The sequence below is a fragment of the Pinus tabuliformis genome, chromosome J, assembly GCF_031772625.1.
Source record: "Pinus tabuliformis cultivar Carrire ecotype Pingquan chromosome J, CPIR1, whole genome shotgun sequence".
Classification (NCBI taxonomy): domain Eukaryota; kingdom Viridiplantae; phylum Streptophyta; class Pinopsida; order Pinales; family Pinaceae; genus Pinus; species Pinus tabuliformis.
In genome coordinates, this window is record NC_142295.1 from 614,487,333 (window position 1) to 614,510,596 (window position 23,264).

The window sequence follows — 23,264 nt, forward strand, 5'->3', positions numbered from 1 at the left end:
TTGTTCTTTTGATAAATACAAAATATTGAGCATGAAGAACATGCTTTACATGAATAAATACATCAATGAGGACTTAACATAGCTACGAAATTCAACACTCCCTCTTAGCTAGGGAGGTATTCATAATGACTATCAAGATAATCTCAAGTTTACAAGTTCTCTAAGGAAAGATCAAGATTAAGATAAGCATCATCAATATCATAATCACCAACAACAATAAAATCATGTTTCACCATCAAACAACTATAGACATAGTCTAGGTGAAACTCCATATAGGCCTCATCAAGATAAACAAGCTCTCTAGAAAGATATCAGAGCAAGATGCTGGGAGGCTACAACGTCTAGGACCATTCTCCCTAATTCAAGTCAAAGTGACACAGGGACCACATCCCTAATTAGGTTAGAATACAATGACATAGAGAATGACAATCCTCTGTCTGACCATTTTCCTATACAGGTCAAAGTGACAGAAGGACTACATCCCTAATCAGGTCACTATACAATGACATAAGAAAATGTCTATCCATCAGACCATTCTTCCTAATTTAGGTCAAAGTGACACAGGGACTACAACTCTAATCAGATCACTGTATAATGACATAGGAAGAATGTCATTCCACCGGACCCTTCTTCCTAATCAGGCCTATCTACTTGATATAGGGATAACCTCCTTAATCAAGTCAAAGTACATGACACAGGAAGAATGCTAGTCCATGATGATATCTAATCCTTCAAACCATTCTCCCTAATGGTTAATATACTTGACACAGGGATAACCTCCCTAATTTCAGTCAACAAACATGACACAGGGAAAAACCATATCTATGATGCAGTGATCAACCCCTCTCAATCAAAGAGGTGTCTTTTTACAAGCCCAAGCTTGTCTAATAAGTACACAAACTTCTCTTCAAAAAGAGTCTTTGTCATCATATCAGCTATCTGCTCATCAGTGCAAATATATTCTAGCTTCATTGCTCCCTTCTAAACCATGTCTATCATCATGGTCGTCACTTGCACTTGATCAAAACCTGCTAGTAACCTCTGAATCTAGAATTCTTCTCATCTTGCCAATTTAGCTACAATATACATTGCTTCTACCATATTGCTTCATGTTTATCCAAGAAATTATAACAAAACCCTAAACATAAGCAATATCTTGAAGAAATTTTTGCAGCTTCATATGATTCATCATCACAGATGCTTTTAGGTCACCCCAATTGGGTGCTCCCTTTCACACTGACAGTCCATCATCCAGGAATCTGAGGTCATAACAGGGCTTTCTGATTGCTCCCTCCAGAGATAATTACTACTCCCTCTGACACATGAGTCATCCAACTTCCATTAAAGATAAATCATATGTAGGATCATCCTTGATTCATTCAACCAAGACCAAAAGTCTTCTTTAATCATGAGGATTCTTTTCATACCCTTCAAAGACCTGAGGCAACTCTTACAACTGAGGTAAATGTCTTGACATGATCCACTCCCTCTTTCAAGGAGAACCTTCTCAAATCTTGCTTCCATGCTGCCATCTATTGCATGCTTGGATCTTGAGTTCTCTTCAGATACTTCAAACATCCAACTCCCTTTAAACTGGGGTTTTATCTGGTACTGTTGACTTTTGGTAGCATCGGATGTGCTCTAGCCATGAAATTTGGTGGAGAGGCTAAGGCACATGAGATCTCCAAGACCTAGAAATCGTTTGGAGAAATTCCACCCGAATGGAGAGATATTAAAATATCAATGTGTATTAATATAATATGGGTGAGAAAGTTCTAAATAACGAGGATCAAGCTAGATCTAATCTTAATCGTTGATTAGGGACTTAATCTCGGTCGTTGAATCATCAACAAGAAAAGTATAAGAGGAGGCTTGAGGGTCAATTGGAGACACACCAAGACATCAAGAGAGATCAGTCAATTCGATTTTTTGGGGCGAGGTTTGCTGAGGAAATCGAACAAGTGATCAGTTGCAGTGAGGGGCAGCTCGGCAAGAGGCTGAGGAATACATATCAGAAAGGCAGTAGAGTGTCGAAAGAGGCAGCGCATAGCCTAGAAAGGCTAACGGAGAGGTAGCAAGGGTTGACGCAGAGGCTAAGGAGGCCAGCACAGAGGATGTAGAGGGCCAAAGAAGCTGACACAGAGGCCGTAGAGGCTGACGCGGTTGACACAGAGGGCTTCAGAGGCTGCACTGAGGTGATCCAGTGGAACAAACTAAGAGTTGATTGGCTGACGTAGAGCCAGAGAGGGTGATGCAGTCCCTAAGAGGGTGACGCAGTTCCAGAGAGTGTGTGGAGCAGCTTTCGCTGTCCGGCACAAGGAAAAGCCAAAGTCACTATGGGATCGTTCATCTGGTTGTTGATTAGCCAGAATATCTATCTCCGGATAGAGGTATTGTTGCCAAGGAAATTCTCTGAACGGTGAGCCATTTCTGGCACCCTAGTTGTATTCAGAATTTTCTTAATAATAAAACCCTCTATATGCAGCACCGGTTTTCCCACATTAGGTTTTTCCGAGGACGATTGTCCAAAAATAACAGTGTCCCCTGTGTTGTTTTAGATTATTTCAGTTGCTGATCTGTATGTTTGTGAAGGCTGCAATTGTGTTTATTTCGATGTTTATATTATTAAATAACTTGTTAATGTAAATAACAAGTAGGAGATAATAAACCAAATATCACAATAGGGGTTTCTGATGTGTTTGATTCAGAAATTTTCACATGGTATCAGAGCGATTACAAATCAAGGAGGACTGAAGACACCAACAAAAGAAATTTGAGAATTTGCAGCAAAGAAGCAGTTGTCCCGACAGATAGCATTGTTCCAAAGCTAAAGAGGCAAGAGGAGGAGTGACGCAGAGGCTCACGTAGAGCCTGCGTCAGCATTCTGAGCCAAGAGAAGAATCAGCGCAGAGGCAGACGGGGGGGGTAGATCAGACCTACGCAGTGCTCGATCATCTTTCTCATCCAGGAAAGATTGACATTGAGGCTAGGAGGAGTTGATCTAGCTTGTGATTGCGCAGAGCCAGAAGGGCTCAGATTCTTCAGTTGTTGGTGCTAAGGGAGTTGTGCAGAGTGTGATTTGAGGCACTGGTGGGACGTTGTTTCTATCTATGCATAACAGTGTCTAAGGAGATGGAACTAAGGTAGAGGGAAGCACTACCTCGACGGATTTCTAGCCAAGAAATCCATATCCGAGTTGCAGCAGCAAAGGGGGATTGGAGAGGAGTCATTCGATAGTTGGTCGATTTCCAGGAGGGAAGTCAAGACTCAGAGGGAGTCTAGAACAGGAGCAGAGATGACAATAAACGAATTGAGGGATCATGACAGATTGGACGGGACTTCCAATTTTGTCATCTGGAAATCCAAAATCCTGGCAATCCTAGATAAACATCACATCAAGGACTATGTCTTGAAAACTGTAGTTGTACCAGTTGACCCGAATGCTAATGAGAAGTATGAGGAGGCCATGGCAAAGATGAAATGCATGATTCTAGACGAGGTCAAGGATCATGTAATACCACATATTGTTGAGAAGTCAACAACAAGGGAGATGTGGGAGACCCTGACCACCTTATACCAGTGCTCTTCCGTGCAGCGGAAGATGTTATTGGCGAATCAACTGCAGTCATATCAAATGCAAAAAGGAGAGGAGATAGATCACTTCCTCCTCAGGTTGCAAGGAATTCGCGACCAGCTTACTTCCATGGGGTCTACACCGGATCTAGAGTTTATGGTCAGGACTGCTCTGAATGCAGTCTCCGAGGACTAGGAGACATTTGTCCAAAGCATTTTTGGCAAAGCGACTCTACCCACTTGGGAAGAGAAGTGGGTAGCTCTTGGACAGGAAGAGATCAGGAGGTTGACCAAAGCAGGGGGTAGTGGTAAGGGAGTTCGATTCAAGAAAGAGGAGGAGGATGTGGCTCTAGCATCTATGGGACAACAAGGGTAGAGGAAGAAAAGGGACATCTCCAAGGTCAAGTGCTTCAACTGTGGGGAGTTGGGACATTATGCATGTCAGTGCCCTAGGAAGAAAGGCAAGGGAGAAGCTTCTGACACAAAGGCAGCTCCAACGAAGGTGGAGAAGGATGTCAATACTGATGATGATTGTGCCATGAGTGCTCATGCACCTCTAGAGAAAAGGTGGGGAGACATCGAGTTGTAGTCAAGAGGAATACACACTAGGGGCAGGATCCTTGAGGTGCCCAAACTTTGGGATCACATCCAGCTACAGGAGCTCTTAACGACAGTAGTATAATGACAGGTGTCGGGTGGAGCAAGGTGTGATGGAGCGACAAGGCAGTGCTAGATTGCAAAAGTCTGTAGCACCGCAGTAGAGGTTGCAGCAGTGCGAGAGGCATAGAGGTGTTTGCAGCAGCGCAATGGCAGCAGATGGTGCACAGGATAGTAGCAGAGGTAGCTGCAGCGTCACGAGGATTCCAGACTGACCGGGATGTCGATATTTGGGGAAGTCAGTTACCTACTTCTCGATAATTGAGTTGCAGTGCAGCAGTTAGCAGTGGAAGTGCTATGGGCAGCATGATGCAGCATGTTGAGAGGGAGATGCAGTACAGATGTAGCAATGTCAGTCGAAGTGTCATGGGCAACAGTACAGGAAGCAACAGGGCAGGGGATGTGATCAGTGTGATGTTTCTATGGTGAAGCATTACTAGAGCACATTCCTCGCTAAGAGGGAGTGTTGATTTTTGGTAGCATCAAATGTGCTCTAGCCGTGAAATTTGGTGGAGAGGCTAAGGCACATGAGATCTCCAAGACCCAAAAATCATTTGGAGAAATTCCACCCAGATGGAGAGATATTAAAATAATTCATATTTTTAATTACAACATAAGTCTAAACTTAGGAAAATTAAAATATTGATGTGTATTAATATAATATGGGTGAGAAAGTTCTAAATAATGAGGATCAAACCAGATCTAATCTTAGTCGTTGATTAGGGACTTAATCTCGGTCGTTGAATCGTCAACGGGAAAAGTATAAGAGGAGGCTTGAGGGTCAGTTGTAGACACACCAAGACATCAAGAGAGATCAGTCAGTTCGATTTTCTGGGGCGAGGTTTGCTAAGGAAATCAAACAAGTGATCAGTTGCAGTGAGGGGCAGCTCAGTAGGAGGCCAAGGAATACATATCAGAGAGGCAGAAGAGTGTCGGAAGGGGCAGCGCAGAACCTAGGAAGGTTGACGCAGAGGCAGCAAGGGTTGACGCAAAGGCTAAGGAGGCCAGCGCAGAGGACACAGAGGGCCAAAGGAGCTGACATAGAGGCTGTAGAGGCTGACGCAGTTAACACAGAAGGCTTCAGAGGTTGCGTTGAGGTGATCCAGGGGGACAGACTTAGAGTTGATTAGCTGACACAGAGCCAGAGAGGGTGATGTAGTCCCTAAGCGGGTGACACAGTGCTTGAGAGTGCATGGAGCAACGTTTGCTATCCAACACAAGGAATAGCCAGAGTCACTGTGGGATCATTTGTTCGGTCGCTGATCAGCGGAATATCTATCTCTGGATAGAGGTATTGCTGACAAGGAAATTCTCTAAAGGGTGAGCCATTTCTGGCACCCTAGTTGTTTCAGAATCTGCTTAATAATAAAACTCTCTATATGTTGCACCGGCTTTCCTGCATTGGGTTTTTCCGAGAACGATTGTCCAAAAATAAAGGTGTCCCTTATGTTGTCTAAGTTTATTTCAGTTGATGATCTGTATGTTTGTGAAGGCTGCAATTGTGTTTATTTCGATGTTTATATTATTAAATAACTTGTTAATGTAAATAACAAGTAGGAGATAATAAACCAAATATTGCAGTAGGGGTTTATGATGTGTTAGATTAAGAAATTTTCACAGGTACAATATCCTTAAAGTAGAAATTCTGGAAAATTTTCTTGCTTTGCTTCATTCTTCAACTTCATCCATCTATTGTCAAAGCCTTGGTAGCTTCTACTATGTATCTACAATCCTGATATGAGGCCATGGAAAACAATTACAACCAAGCAAAGAATCCAAATACAAGACTAACTCATAGTAAAATATCAACAATAAGGATAATCAAATAAGAGAGATATAAAATACTTATCTTTTGAGAAGAATGGCAGCTCCCTCTTAATCTTTATACTTCTTACATCCATTAGCAATTTTGTTCATGGCATTATTTAGATGTCATTCATTCTTTTTAAGAGTTAGGGTTTCTTCTTTTAGCCAAAAGATTGAACTAGATCTAAATTCTAGGGTTTTATCCACAAACCCTGGAGCTTTCTTATCAAGAATTCCAATTTTCTAGGGACTATTAAATATATTTAAGAAGGGTTCTAAATAACTTCTAATTTAATGTGAGGGACCCCTTCAACTCCCTCTTGCTCCTAGACTACTTGCAGTAATCCTAGTAATATAAGTCTTTAACATCAGATGCTAAAGCCTTTGAAGAATCATTCTTGGATTTCTTCCCATGAGGATGCGTATCATCATCATTGCCTTTCCTTTTCTCATTGTTCGATGCTTCAAGACAATTATTTTTATAATGTCCAAATTTGTGACATCCATAACTTTGGATTTTAGACAAGTTTTTCTTTCCTTGTAGATTGGATATTTTACATGCATTCTTATTTTGAGCATCAAACTTCTTTCCATTATTCTTCTTCTTGAATTGAACTACAAATGCTTGAGCTTTTTCTTCCTCATGTCTTTGGATCTTCCCTTTAGCAATAAGCCTAGATTCCTCGTGAGTGCATTCGGTCCCTAATTCTTCAAAACTTGGAGTATCTTTTCTAGCACAAACGCCAACTGCAAATGAATTCCATAAATCTGGTTGGCCATTGAGAACAAAGTAGTGATTAATTCAAATTCAGAAATTAATTCACCCATACTTTGCAATTGATCTCTTATGTGAGCAATTCTCATGAAGTAGGAGGCCACGGGTTCATCTATTGACATTTCTGCATCACAAAGTTGATTTCTCAAAAACATCTTTGTTAATTTTCCATTATACTATGCTAGCACAATCATTTATCCCAATTCTATCTTCAATTAGCAATCACTTTTAAATAAATTTAATCTTCCAATAATAATGAACAATTGTGGATAGAACATAAAACCAATATGCAATAGAAGACAACCAAGAGCAATACCAAGAGACACAAGATTTGGTCAAACACCAGGGAAAAACCCCACAAGGGGGAAAACACTTTCAAATTCTTCTATTAGATTGTCATGAAATATTCAACAAAGAGATACAATGGTCCAAATCATCAACAAAAGAGTCAAAGTCAATCATTTGACTATTCGAGACCAACAAACCAATATACAAAAGATGAGCCTCAAAGTCAAATCTGGTCAACAAGTCAAATATGCAAATTCTATCAAAGTCAACAGCCACAAACGATACCCTAACTAGTCCACAAGTCAACAGTCAAACTGCCTCCAAAAGAGTTTGGTTAACAGTCAAACAACTCAGCCTCCTTTGTTGGTCAAACCTCAATCAAAATAGTCCCAAAAAGACTCGATCAAAGGAGAGAGAAAGCTACAGTGAAACTTCAGATTTCTATGGTCAAAGTTCAGTCAACAGATCTGCGGTCAACCCAAGTCAAAGTGCCCAAAAAAATTTGATGCCTTCACCAGAGAATTCGGCCTCCAAAAATCGGATTTTTCCAAGTCAAAGCAAGTCAAAACTGGTCAATGACTGCCCAAACAAAAAGTCAACACAGAAAATCAAATCTAACCTTTTTCACTTTGCACGTGTGAACTTGGACTCCTTGCTTCAGCCCTGTATGAACCAATCAAGACAGGAGAGAGGAGAAGAGATGAGTTGATGTGATGTCCAAATGAGGCATTAGAGGACATTTCAACCTAAAAGTGACCATGAAATTTCCACGTAATTTCCATGTTATAATATGTAAACCAATCAAAATTCTTTAAATTTAGAAAGAGGTACATGTCCTAAATAATTTTTAATTATTTAATTTGGGCATCCATGAAATATTTTATTATTAATTTGGGTATCGGTGAAATATTTTAATATTAATTTGGATATTCGTGAAATATTTTATTAATGTTATTTACTTACCTTACCCATGTGAATTAGAATATCGAAAAAGTTATTAATAGTGTAAATCTTGATATTAGTGAAAAAATATAAATTAAAAATGCAGGGCCATTTGACTTTAATAACCATACCCAAAAAAACATCAAAAAATAGTTAAATATAAAATATCTATAGATAGTTAAATATAAAATATAAATATAGACAGTTATAGTTAATTATAAAATAGTTAAAAATAAAATATAATTATAGTTAAATATAAAATAGTTAAATAGCAAAAAAAACGTATTCTAGAAAGGAAAAATTACAGGAATCTAGCCAAACTATAAAATATATAGTTAAATAGTTATAAATATAAAAAATTTAAAATTTAAAAAAAAAGTATTTCAAAAAGGACAAATTACCAAATTGCAGCCAAAAATATAGAATATATAGTTAAATATAATTAAATATAAAATAGTCTAATAGTTAAAAATAGTTAAATATAATTAAATATAAAATGGTCAAATAGTTAAAAATAGTTAGATATAAAATAGTTAAATAGTTAAAAAAACATATTCTAGAAAGGACAAATTGTTGGATTCTAGCCAAAAAGTATATTTCAGGCAAAAATGTGGCTTTTGTAGACAATGTCATTAAACACAAAAAAATAGTTAAATATAAAATATGTATACACAGTTAAATATAAAATATAGCTATAGACAACTAAATTTAAATATAATATATGTAGACAATTATTTTAATAAAAGTGTCATATATTGAGGGATTTTGATAAAATAAAAAATTTAAAATAATATATTAAATTTTTTTTATTAAATCTCATGCTAATAAATATTGTGGAACATAGATAAAACTAAAATAATATTAAAATTTTGTTTACATGGCAATTTTTATTAATTTTTCATTTTTCCTTTGGAGGCCACTTTTAAGCTGAAATTTCCTCTAATGTGCCCTTGAACTGTGTATTTATATGTGACTTTGGAGACCCAATTATGATTTTAGGCCGACCTGTACTTTTGTGAACTTGTCGACTTTTCATTAAAAATAATATTTTTCCTCGACCAAAATGAATTCTTCCAAAGGCAAAAAAGGTCTTCTCTGGGTGAGGAAGGTTGTCCAAAGGAGGGAATTTGTCCCTAAGCTGCCAAATTAACAATCTTTTGACCAATGTTGTTAATTGAAAACAAGTTAACAAGAAGATCACACACTTCCTTTGAAGTAGCTAATTCTGATACAAATGGAATCAAATGATCCTTAAGAGATTCAAAAACAATTCTTTGAGCCTTGACTTCACCCTTTATAAACCTTGCTTTCACATCGTCATCATCATCATCAACTGGTTTAGGTACTTTGCCTTGGACATATTGCAACACTTCATGTTCTTCTAGGACAAGGTCAATCCTCTTCTTCCATGCTTTGAAGTTAGAGGCTCCATCAAGTTTGTTGCCCTCCTTGCATATAGGAGCCATTAGCTCAAAGATCTTAGACATAAAGATAAGATATTCCAGCAAGAGAGAGATTGATCCAACAAGATGTGATCTTCAACTTTCTTCCTTCACCAAATCTCTGACACCATGTTAAAATTCTACGGCAATATATTGATTTCTAAACACTGATAATTACTAGTGATTATATATAGAATCCTTCCAACAATTGCTAATTTTTCATCAAGCAAATATACTTCAGAAAATCAAACATACAAAAGTGACAAAGCAGAGATCACATTGCACAATATCAACACAATGATTACCCTAGGAAAACCCACTTGGGGTAAAAACCCAGAAACTTCTTTCCTTAGATAACCAATCCAACAAGAGATATCAAAGTCAAAGATTATGGTCAAAATAACCACCATTCACCAAGTGTCCAAGTCAGCCCTCCTCAAACTGATTGTAAACGTAGAAGATCTAGTTCCCTTTTTCACTGAAATATACCTCAGAATTTCCAGCCCTCTGTCACAGATATAAGCCACAGGAGTTTGGACGTCTGTCAGAGATACAAGCTTCATTCTTTGGCCTTCTTGCTCAAGTCACATACAACAGAATTCGGACCTCTATCACAGATATGAATCTGGACCTCTTAGTCACAGATACAAGCTTCAAACTTTGGCCTTCTTGCTCAGGTTACATATGTTGAAAATTGGAAACCATGGCCTGAATTTCACCTTTAAAATTGATGGAGAAAAACTTAATTTTTTAACCTTGACCAAGTCAATTTCAAAAAGCCAAGTCAACCTCAAGTAAAAAATTGACCATCCAAAACACCATATAAATACTACATTGTTGACTTCTCATTTGGCACATCTCATCCACACAAAATAGTTCGATCTCATCTAAAATTCACAGGATTAACTTCAGATGTGCGAAGGAGGAGTTTTGCTTGACTTGTGTTGACTTTCTATTTTCGACTATTCTGACCTGCATTGACCGAACTCTTCTTCTGCTGCTTTGACCAAGTTCTTGGAGGGATAATTTGACCAAATTAATGGTTGGGTTGACCAAATTTTTCTGGGCACTTTGACTGGCTTTGACCCCATGTTGACTGGAAAAGTTGAGAATTGCAGAAAGGAATTTTGGATCCATTTTAACTGAGTTTGACTAAAAGAGGGATGAATCCATTGTTGGCTTGACCAAAGTTTTCTGAGCAGTTGGATCGTTGACTTTGACTGGTTAGGGCAGACCATTGACTACTCTTGATTGTTCCTCCTCAAGTCGAGTTTTTGCAGACTGATAATTTGACCAGATTTGACTTTGCCTCCCATCACTGGATTGGTTTTGGATTGGTGTTTTGGGAAGTCAAAGGTTGACTTTGATTGGTTCTTGGATGTACTATTGACCTGATGTATCTTATGCTGAACATTGATTGACTAATAGAAGAAGAAGAATTGATCAAGGGTTTTCCCCCTTGTGGGGTTTTTCCCTGGTCTTTGACAAAATCTCTGTCTCATTGTGCTTGGCTATCTTCTATTGTGCATTTATTGTTTACTGTTCTATCTATAATTGCTTATCTATTGGGGTGATTGAAATTGGAAGAATTTTTTAAAGTAATTATAACAGACTATGTTGATAATATCGGCATCGGCAAAATATCGATGAGGTGTTGAAATTCTAATGTTTTATACTGTAACAATTACTTATTACGAAACTTCTTTTTGTTGCAATATTAGTTAAGCAATTTTAGATAGAACATAAGCCAAATGCACAATAGAAGACAACCAAGAACAAAATGAGACAGAGAATTTAGGTCCATTGACTAGGGCAAAACCCCATAATGGGAAAACCCAACCAAATTCTTCTATTAGATATCAATTGTTCAACAGAGATACATAGTACAATGAGAGATCAAGAGAATGAGTAAGTTCACCCAAATTTGAAGAAATTGAAGCATAATGATCACTGGTAGCAACAACGGATGTAGACACTCAATCAACCTTCCCTTCAACTGAATCAACACTGAAACACTATATCAACCTTGGCTCACCAAGTTTTGCTCTTACTCTCCAAGTCTCTCTATCACAATCTTCTTCAAGTCTCTCCAACTCTCTCTCTCACAATCTTCTTCATGTCTCTCCAACTCTCTCACAAGATCGAATTCTTCTTTCACAACACACAAGTAGTAACATGAGATGATATGAGATACACATATATAGGAGGTGCAACAAATTCATGCCATAAAAGAGGCACAACTTGCATGCCAAGAGGTAGGTGCAACGAAAGCCTTTTTGGGAAGAGTAACTTATGCCATTATGGACAAGCAACGCATGCCTTTGAGAAGTGTAACTTATGCCATTAAGGACATGCAACACATGCCTTTTTGGGAAGAGTAACTTATGCCATTATGGAGAGGCAGTGCATACCTTTGAGAAGTGTAACTTATGCCATTAAGAAGAGTCATCATTTTAGGAGAGAAACATATGACTTAAATGAGGATAGTGTAACATATGCATTAATGAGAATGAGATTCTAAGAGGAATCTTTCACGACATGCCTTTAATGAGTGTGTAAGAGAGCGTGTGACCATAGTTTTAAAAAACGGTCGTTTTGAAACGGAAACGGCCGAGTTGGTCTGTTCCGTTGCCCTCCGGAGTGACTCGGTACAAAAAATGGCTCGGTTGGCTGAGTCATGGCTGACTCAGCCAACTCGGCCGTTTCCTGTACTGACTCGGCCGAGTCAGAAACAGTGGCTAGTAACCCACTAAAACAGCAATTTAACATTATTTTAATGAAATTTTAAGGGGTTTGCTGATTGGTTTGGACTTCAAGGTGTTTTATGAATAAACGAAATGTTATTTGGGGTCCATTTCCCCCTCCCAAACCCTATTTAACACACTCAAATGCTCTCTACTATTGATATGCTATTCAAATTTCATGGTAATGTTAAATTCTTAAAGTAAAAGTGACATTCTCCTTAATCTTCATTTTCATCCTTTTACTTAAATTTTTAACATTACCATGAAATGACTCAGGATGTTTGAGAGTGGTTTCGGCCTCATTGGATTTCATATGGAGAAAGTAAAATTTTAGATTTCATTCAAAATCCAGCAAACTTATCAGTTTTTCAGGATTTCAGGATTGGAGGATTGCAATGTTTCCATTGAATTTTGTCATGTATTAGGGTATGGAACTCGTATTTAATCAAGAGCACCAATCCTTCTATGTACCTTGATGTTAGTGACATTGGTTGTCGAACTCCTCTGGGATTCGCTCCCAAACCAGGAGCTTCTGAAAATGTCGCTCCCGCTCCCGTTTTTGCTCCTACTCCCAAGTAACACAAAGAAGAGAAACCATTTGGATCAAAAACGGTTAAATGATCTAGTTTATGTCCAATACAACCTCCGGCTCAGACGAAACCATTTGCTGAACAAAAGACCTGATTCAGATCCCATTGTCTTGGAAGACATTGATCCAACATCAGATTGGGTAGTGGAGAGTCGTCCAGCAGAGTTTGATCCTGATCAGGATATTGATTTAGATTTAGATATCGAGACATCAGTTGAACTTGAACATGTTGTTCAGTTGAATGCAGATCCCAATCCACCAGCCTCAGTCTCACAGCCAACAAGGACTCCAGTTGTAGGTGCTTCCTCTGCTCAGCCACGACAGAAGCACAACCGCATATCTACTCTATCTCAGCTTGCATCTGCTGCAGTTGCACGGCCTGCTAGTGGTACCACTTCTACAGCTGCAGTTGGAGATGATGAGGAGGAGGAGGAGCCATGGGGCCCCCTGTCTGACTCTGATGATGATCTAGAGATTGATCGACATGATCTTAGCTCCTCTGGCAGTAGCTACTAGCCAGTAGCTGTAGTACTAGTACTGGAGTCTGGTCACAGTTTACTTTTGTTGTAGAGGCCATTTCTAGCCTCCTTGGTTATGTGTTTTTTGTTTCGAGTCTTTGATCATGTATGACAGTTGACTATGTATTGCCATTGGGTACCATTTTGATATAATGGATTGGTTCATGAGCCTACTTTGATCATATGTTGTCTTCCATCTATATTATAATGCTGTGTGTTTGGAAACATGAATGAAAATCTTTAAAATTATGTTTTTTTATAATAAAAAACAAATATTTAATGTATTTTTTACAACGACCGAGTCACTAAAATCGAGCCGGTCGAGTCATTACCGTTTCGGAGTCAGAGTCGGAGTCGATCCTCGGCCGAGTCAGAGTCGGAGTCGGAGTTTTAAAACTATGCGTGTGACATATCCATTAAGAGAGAGAGAGAGTAATGTAGTGCTATGTGAGACATCAAGGAGAGAGGTTTGAAGTAATTGAGTGTCATGAAGTAAAGGGGATTTGAATTTTCTTTTAATAATATCATAGTGCCATAAGGGATAATAATAATAATAATAATAATATTGATGGTTAAGTCGAAATTGAACTATTAGGATTGATTAATGATAGGTCAAGTGCTTTTCCATAAATTCTACTTAATTACCAACTGATGCAAAGTGATTTACTATTTTTGGAAAGTCATAATTGAGATACTAGATATGGCTTTCTAATTTTAGAAAGTCACTCCAAAATTTCCAGAAACGAGTTTTTATTGAAGGAAATTCATCCCTAAGCTGCCAATTTTCAACACTCCCTCCCAGTTAGGGAGGAATTTATTTCTACAACAAAGATCTATGCTTTCTTTGCTCATCTTTGTTCATCTCTGCTCTGGGACAATGATGTCTCAATCTAATGAAGAAGAATCATCATAAGGGAGATTCATTTGTCACCCTGTGAAAATTCTATCACTGTAGCAACTGATTTTCTCTTCCTACTTATTCCATAATAAGTTATTTATGAAATTACTTCAATAAACATTAAAATAAATATTGCTGCAGATATCACACCGTAATACAGAAACAAACATATGCACAAGCATTAACACATTGACACAGATATTTTGGACAACAGTCCCCAGAAAAACCCAATGTGGGAAAACCGGTGCAGCAAGGGAGGATTTTATTATTTAGCAATTCTTCAGTACAACAAGGTGCCAAACTAGCTAACGCATAGAAAGAAATAATTCTCCAGCACTTCTCCCAATCCCAGTGTCAGCCCAGCTAACCTCTGCGTGGCTCTTAAACCCTTTGCGTCAACCCCTGCTTGACTACGTCAGACCTAGGACTCTCTACGTCACCCATGCAGGCCCAGCTAGTGACTGCGCAATCTCCTGTTGCCTCTGCGTCTGCCTAAAAAACCTTGCGTCTGCCTCTCCTGCCTTGACACTGAACTCCAGTGGCTGATCCCGCCTCTCTGCTCCGTACTTGCTACCTCCTAACTGCTCACCAGACCACTGGTTAAATTTCTCAACTAACCCCGCTCCAAAAATTGAACTGATTGGTCTCCCTCAGTGTGTTTTCCAAGTGACCCTCAAGCCTCCTGTTATACTTTTCTCGTTGACAAATCAACGACCGAGATTAAGTCTCTAATCAAGGGCTAAGATTAGATCTGGCTTGATCAATGACTTTTGGACCATTCTAACACAATTTTATATTAATTCACATTAATATTTTATTTTCCCTAAGTTTAGACTTGGGGACATCATTAAAAATATTAATTATTTTAATATCTCCCAAATTGTTTAGAATTTGCCCAAATCATTTATGGGTATTGGAGATCTCATGTGCTTTAGCCTCTCCAACAATTTTCGTGGCTAGAGCACATCCCAGTGTTAGTTGGGAGCAGGAGCGACATTTTCAAAAGCTCTCGTTTTGGGAGCAAATCTTGGAGTGATTTTCTATATATATATATATATATATATATATATATATAGATATATATTATTTTTTATATTTTGATACATATATGTCAACAGAAACATGTAGAATGATGAATTAGATATTAAAAAAAAAAAAAACATAGATTGATCATTAAACCATATCACATCAATCATCTAGAAGTTATAATCTTCATCAACCATGTCCACAATTTAGTAACATACATATTACAACTGCAATTTATTGAGTCTCATGAATCATGATTCATCAAATTCAATCTTAAAGTTTCAACTTCAAGCTTTCAAAATTGAAAATTCAATATATAACATTTATCATCATTGATCACCAAAGTTGTACTTGTAAGCTAAGTTTAACCATTACAAGAAATAATATCTAACATGAAATGAAATGCTATAAAATGAATTATGAATAATGAAATGAAATGAAACAACTTTAGTCTTTCACGAAGCATCATATTCATAATTCACAATCATTACCAATGAGTTATAATTGCCAACTTCAAACTTCAAACTTTCAATGTCACAGTAATATATTGTTTACAAAAAATATCATTATGATATGAAAGAGTCAAGAGTCAAGAGTCAAGGACCCAAGACTCAATAGTTATGAAAACTAATAGAAACTAGAAAAGACAAGTAAACTGTAAATCTACATGTGGCCCTTGCCACGAGAGTCTCCTGTATGAGCAGGTCGTGGTGGTCTTCTAGGAGTCTCCCGCATAGATCGATGACTAGAACTAGAAAGCACATGCCCTCCATGTGAGGGTGTAGATGGAGGTGGCGACAGCAAAGGAACAAGACTCAGAACTCGAGCACTGCTACTGGATGGTGGAGGTGGCATGGCTACTGCAGCTGCTTCATCTTCATCCCTTATAAGTTCCTCTTCCAGTTCTTCAAGATGTACAGTGCCATCCTCCAAATTGTCATCCTCTGTGTGGTTGTCCCAAATTTTATATGTTGGATCCTCATAAGCCTGATCATAGTAATGACTCAACAACCTCAAGTTGTAGTGCACATAAACCAAGCTTTCTGCCTGGTTTTCATTGAGTCTGTTTCTTTTCACATTATGTATGAAGTTGTAGGTGCTCCAACACCTCTCAACAGAAGAAGTATTTACAACCTGTGATAGAACTTTTTTTGCCAATTTTGGCAAAAGTCCCTGGCCGCCATATGTTTCCCACCATGTGAGAAAATCAAATTTGTCTCTGTCTTCCATTGCATGGAAGGTACCAAACAAACCAATGCCACTGAAGTATCTGCCTATTTCAAGGCGCACAGCTACACATTGCTCCCTGTCAGGTATCAACTTTTCTAATGCATCCAAATATCCTCTAGTTACCTCTGCATCTAAATGGGGTTTGGTCCTAATCCCACCCCTTGGTGCAGGTTGGCCCAACCAAGATGTAGAGTAGTATTTTGGCGTAAGGATATACACCAAGTAATGTAATGGAAGATTAAGTTTATTCCACTGTACACACACACAATCGTGAATCAGTTTGTACAAGTCGGGATCTTTGTTATGAACAATATGTTTTATTTGCCCCAACATGGTATCCATCTGCTCATACACCTCGCCAATCACTGGTTTATCTGTATCTGCAAATCGAATCATGTGATAAATGGACTTGGTGAAATCCAATACTTGCCTCACACTTGACCAAAACATACCATCAAGAGGTCGTTCCTCCACCAGTTCAAAACCTCACCTGTCAGCTATATTTGTAGCCCTTTCCTTTAATACCTGCCAGTGTGGACTTGATACCATGCTAGCCAATGACTCTCTTACCTTCAAAAGGTGCCTGAGGGTGAGGTAATAGCTACCAAATCTAGTCCTCGCAATCTTCAACAACTCCAATCTTGAGTGACTGCGGAAAAAGCCATGGGTATTGCTATGATTTGTAATAAATTTTATCATTTGTTTGCCTTTCTTGTACAAATCACCAATCCATTTGTATTGTTCATTTTTGTTCTTAACAACATCATGCATCAAAAGGTTCAATGTGTGAACCAAACACCCAGACCAAAATATGTTGGGGTATTTATCCTCAATAATTGCTCCCGCTACCTTACAATTAGGAGCATTATCAGTGATGACTTGGATGACATTGTATGGCCCAAGACGGTCAATTGTTTCGAGTAATGCTTCTGCAATGTTGATGCCGATCTTGAACTTCTCTGAGTAATCATACGCATTTAGAAAGATGGCACCACTAACAGACACAGCAAGAACACTTATCAATGGCTTGCCTTTTACATTTGTCCATCCATCAGATACAATGGACACCCCATGGTCAGTGCAAGAACTTGTCATTCTATTCAAAGAATGTGATATTTTTGCTTTTTCGTGATCAAGTCCAACAGTTCTTGCCTTGTCATATCCAGGGTTCTTGTATCCTTTAGGGGCATCATTTATGGCAGAAACCATTTCGTGTCAATAAGGTGAGCAAAGAACATTGAATGGTATCCCACATGGATAGAGAAATCTGTAAACTTTTGAATCCACATCATTCCTACACCCCTCATCAAGGAAATCTGATATGGTTCTACGCCTTAAAGCTAGTGACCCTATGCCTCCATATCCACTACCTTGGGAGGATGCTGAAGGAGTTCTTTGTGCTTGTGATTGTGAGCTTGGTTCAAAGAAACCCCTTAATTTTTAGATTTGTATTGGGCTTCCTCCTCTTCCCTTATGTATTTGGCTCTATATGCTGCTGACACAGCTGAACAAGTTTTGATTCCTACTTGTTTATCTCCATCCCATGGCCTTTTCCCGCAGAGATGTTTTCTGGCATGGGTGTATGAACCTGTGTAATTATTGTTGCAATGGGGGCAATGAAATTTAGTGGTTCCACCCCCTTTCCCTGCTTTAGGCCTGTTAACATATTTCCACAATGGAGTTTGGTCTTGTTTAGTTTTTTGAGAGTCATGTTCGCCCTCCTCCAGCTCCTCCTCACCGGGGTTTTCATCAAATCCAATTTCTCCAGCTTCTTCATCCTGCTCTTCATTTTGGCCCCTCCGTTTCCTACTCTTTTGGGACCAAGAAGAAGAAAATGCCAAGAAATATAACCAGGTCCATGATGTTTGATATTTGTAGGCTTTTGAATCTGCAAAATTTAATGGGAATGGGAATGAGAAAATTAAAAATGTATTTAGTTTACTATATAGTATTTACTATTTATTAATTTAATTTATTTAGATTCATGATTCATTTACTAAGTTATACATTTACTACATTACTAACTAAACTAAACTAAATTACTAAGTAACTAAAGTTTAAACTACTAAATTACTAAGTTACTAACCTCCTTGCAGGCTTGCTCCTTGCTCCTCGACGCTCGCTCCTCGCTCCTCCTCGCTCCTTTGCACAATCTCCTTGGCTCTCCTCAACTCATTCAAGTCACAATAAAATGAAAAATGTCCCCCAAGCCCTTACAAAACAAAAACAATATTTAAAACTAAATTTTTTTTGGCGTCCGCAAATTTTTTTCGTGCTTTTCGCTCCCGTCGACGCGCACGTCACTCCCGGAGCAAAAATTTGAAGCCTGAGAGCTATCGCTCCTGGGCTTTAATTTTTGCTTCAGGAGCGACGCTCCCGAAGTCGCTCCCTGTTTTGGCAAGGAGCGCAAATTTTTTTATCGGAGCGCGCTCCTGACCCGCTCCCCAGCCGCTTCCGCCCAGAGCGCGGATTGGGAGCGGGTTCGGGGGGGCGCTCACCCGCAACTCTGGCACATCCGATGCTACCCCAAATCAACACACCCTATATCCACTAAGCTTCCCACCTTGACACAGACTTGGGGGGATTACCAGTTCTCAACGCATGACAAAGATCGCACACAACCAAGTCTTACCACAAGAGTCAAGTGGTAGAACACCTGCATCCACAGACTCTATCAACACATGACAATAACCAAGTCTCATCTCTGCTTGGGATGATTACCACTTGTCAACATATGACAAGGATTCCACACAACCAAGTACCACCACACCCATTGGCCAGATGGGTGGCAATCCCAACAAGCCCAACTTATGGGCAGTATGTGTATTGGGGTATACTATTAGCAAGTCCCAAACTTAATGGTAGGGCGGATCACCACTTGTCAACACATGACAAGGATCATACACAATCTACAGTCAAGAGTTCCCTCAACCCTAGGAGCTCTCGTGTCTCCATTCCCAACCTGTGATCTCAGATAAGAGGGAAAAGCATATCTCAATGTTCTCAATCATCCATGACCGCCCCCGGTAGGAAGGGTCACATCCGTCAATCCAAGTTGCTCTCTGAATACCGACAACTTCCCTTCCAGCAAAGTCTTGGTAAGTATGTCAATTATTTGCTCATTAGTTGCAATATGATAGAGTCTTACCGCTCCTCTCTGCACCATATACCGGATACAGTGATATCTAATCTCAATGTGCTTAGACTTGTCATGGAACACAGGATTTTCTGCAAGTCGAATCCTAATCTTATTGTCACAGTATATTACTGTCATATCTATACATGCTCAAACAACTCTCCTAAGAGCTTCCTCAACCATACTGCCTCATAGCTAGCGATGCTAGCAGCAATTTACTCAGCTTTAGCCATGCTACCGACTACAGAGTTATGTTTTAAGCTCAACCAAGATATCACGGCAGATCCCAAACTAAAGCAACATCCAAATGTGCTCTTTCTGTCAGCAGCGTTACCAACCCAATCAGCATCAAAGTATACATGTAGACTCACATCTCAAGCAGTATATTGCAATCCAAGATTGATGGTCCCATGCAATCTCAGCACATGCTTTGCAGCAATCTAGTGTGCATGTAATGGCTCAATCATATATTGGCTCGGAGTAATGACCGCAAAACATATGTCAGAACGAGTGTTCACTAAGAACATCAGTGCCCCAATCAGTTGTCGATACTCGAGGGAATTACCAAATGATGTCCTGCAACTTCACCACATAACTTCTTGAAATTCATTTTCATGGGTGTTTTCAGGCACTCATATTCCTTCATACCAAATATTTCCAGTAGCTTGACAACATGTTTTCCTTGAGAAAGGAAAATCTCACCAGGTCTCTGCCATACCTCTAGACCCAAAAAGTAGTGCATCAAATGAAGATATTTCATTTCAAACTCAAAACTTAAAACCTAACTTCCTCTTACACTAGAGGATAAGAGGTTCTCCACCTATCAAGAATAAGTCATCAACATATAAAAAGGCATACCTTGGACCATTTTGAAGTAGAGATTTGGATCAGCATTGCTTTTGGTAAAACCAAGCTTCATCAAGAAGTTATCAATGCAGGCATACCAAGCTCTTGGGCTTGCTTCAATCCATATAGAGCTTTCTTCAATCTACACACATGAGTTTTCCTGTCATGAGAACACAACAGGAACTCATTACGTCCTTGCAACTTTCAGAAGTGCATTGTGCTTCTTTTGTCCATCTAAAGGCCCCCTTCTTCATCAAACCTATCAAGGGTGCTACCATTTGAGAATAGCCCTTGACAAATCACTAATAACAATTGCATATCCCCATGAACCCTCTCAACTCCATGAGGTTCTTAGGTGTTGGCCACTCAATTATAGCCTAAATATTTTCCTGGTGCACCTGCACTCCTCCTGCACTGATCATGTACCCAAGGTATAAAATCTTCATCATTCCAAATTCGCATTTGGACTCTTTGGCAAAGAAAGATTACTCCTATAATATGCTTAGCACCTCGCCTAAGTTCCTCAAATGCTCCTCCCAAGTTTTGTTGTAAATGAGAAGATCATCAAAGAAAACTAGCAAATACTTTCATAGTTGCCTCCTAAATATATGATTCATACATGACTAGAATGTAGTTGGTGCATTCATCGGCCCATATGGCATGACTAGAAACTCATAATGTCTAGAGTGGCATTTGAAAGTTATCTTTTGTATCTCCTGCTCTCAAACTTTGATCTAATGGTAGACCGACCTCAAATTGATTTTGGAGAAGTACACTACTCCATGTAGCTCATCCAAGAGCTCATTGATTCATGGTATTGGGTATATATTCTAAATTGTCTTCTTGTTGAGGGCTTTGTAGTCTATGTACATCCTCATCATCCCATCTTTCCTTTTAACCAATACCATGGTGGATGCAAATGGACTGGTGTAGGGCCCTATTGTGCCCCATATCCAACAATTTCTTAATGGTCTTCTCAATCTCCTCCTTAAATCTTTTGGGGTTCTTATATTGTGTAGTGATGACTAGCTTTGACCCCTCCTCTAGTTCTATCGTGTGCTCAAAACCCTTGTCTAGTGAACTACCTAGTGGAATAGCCTCAAAAACCCTCTGGTGTATATTAAATAAGGTCTAAATATCTGGTGAGTAGTGCACACTGCCTATCCCCATCTTATGCTTTTTGATGAATTACCATGCACTTTGTTCCATCGGTGGTCATTCCCTCTTAGACACGGCCTTTGTCCTTCTGGTGTGACACATGTTGAAGTTTCTAAGTTTACTTAGTTTAGAAACCATTCATGCACTTTTTCTGATTTATTCCTACCTACTTGTTATTTTTCTTTAACAAGTTATTTACAAAGTAAATACTGAAAATAAACACCAGTGCATGCTCAACATATTACAGATCAACAACTAAAAGAAACAAGAACAAACACACCACATGACACCATTATTTTTGGACCAATGTCCTCAGAAAAACCCAATGCGGGAAAACCGGAGCAGCTATCTAAGGGTTTTCTTATTAAGCAATATCACAGAACAATCTGGGTGCCGAAACTAAACTACCCAACAGAGAATTTTCTTAGCAGCTATACCTCACAATTTGAGAGAAATCTCCTGGCTGAAACCCCAGAAAATCATTTCGGCAGCTCCTCAGCACAAAATTGCTCTGCAACCCCAGCGTCTGCCCAATCTGGATTGTGTTAGTCCCTTTCTGTCTCACGTTGGCCCTGCATCAGCCTTTCTTGGCCTCCGTCAACCCCAGGAGGCCTTGTGTCAACTCTGGGACACTCTGTGTCAGCTTTGGGAGCCTCTGTGTCAGGTGCGCTGGCCCCTCCAGTGCTCTACGCAGCACTTGGCTATCTCTGCGTGGTTGTGCGTGAGCCCTTGCTAGCTCTGCGTCACCCTCCTTGGCTGTTGCACTGCTCTCCCGGCACAATCTCTGCCTTCTCTGTTTCTCTGTACTCAATACTCCTCAGCTGCTCTCCCGATCACTGATTCTATATCTCTTTTCAAACCTCGCTCTATAGAATATAATGATTGATCATTTGGCATACTCTCCAAGTGACCATCAAGCCTCCTCTTATACTTTTCCTGTCGACATCTCAATGGCCGAGATTAAGTCCCTAATCAACGGCTAAGATTAGATCTAGCTTGATCCATCTCTTTTGGACCACTCTTACACAGATCATATTAATACACATTAATATTTTATTTTAATATCTCCTCATCTATTTAGAATCTATCCAAACCCTTTCTGGGTATTGGAGATCTCATGTGCCCCAACCTCTCCACCAAATTTCGTGGCTAGAGCACATCCGATTCTATCCCAAATCAACACTCCCTCTTAGCGAGGACTGTGCTCTAGCAATACTCCTCACTGAGTACTACATTGATCATCCAGCATAGGTACCTGTGTTGATGCTAGGCCTTCCTGCCCAACATCCTTTGCATTGTTGCCTCTTGTATTGCTGCCCATGGTTCTGCCACTGCCACTGCTGCATCTGTACGATAACTCCCTCTGCATCCATGCTACTGCTGGTCCTTCCTCCCTACACTGCATCTGCACTACAACCTCCTATCTTCATGTTGCATTGTGCTGCCCACTGCTGCACTGCAACTCAGTTACTAAGAAGTAACTGATCTCCCAACTGACCTCCCTGTTGGGCTAGAAACACCCACTGATGCTGAAGCTCCCTCTGCCGCTAACAAGTGCTCCCTCTCTCTGACCTCTGCGCTGCTGCAACAACTCCCTACATCTCGCATCGTTGCACACCTCTCTGTGCCCTCCTAC

The 23,264-nt window shown here is 39.4% G+C and overlaps 1 protein-coding gene across 4 annotated transcripts in view; it reads right to left on the minus strand.

Moving 5' to 3' along the window:
* The window catches only part of LOC149228455 (uncharacterized), a 437,914-nt gene that overhangs the window by 72,745 nt on the left and 341,905 nt on the right, over positions 1-23,264 (minus strand). The window contains exon 9 of one of the 4 annotated variants that reach the window (XM_089378219.1): positions 7,719-7,762. The exons of the other annotated variants lie outside the window; for them this stretch is intronic. Within the exon in view, the coding sequence (XP_089234345.1) occupies positions 7,757-7,762 (6 nt within the window). The 3' untranslated portion in view covers positions 7,719-7,756. The remainder of the gene's footprint in view (positions 1-7,718; positions 7,763-23,264) is intronic. 4 annotated transcript variants of the gene reach the window in all.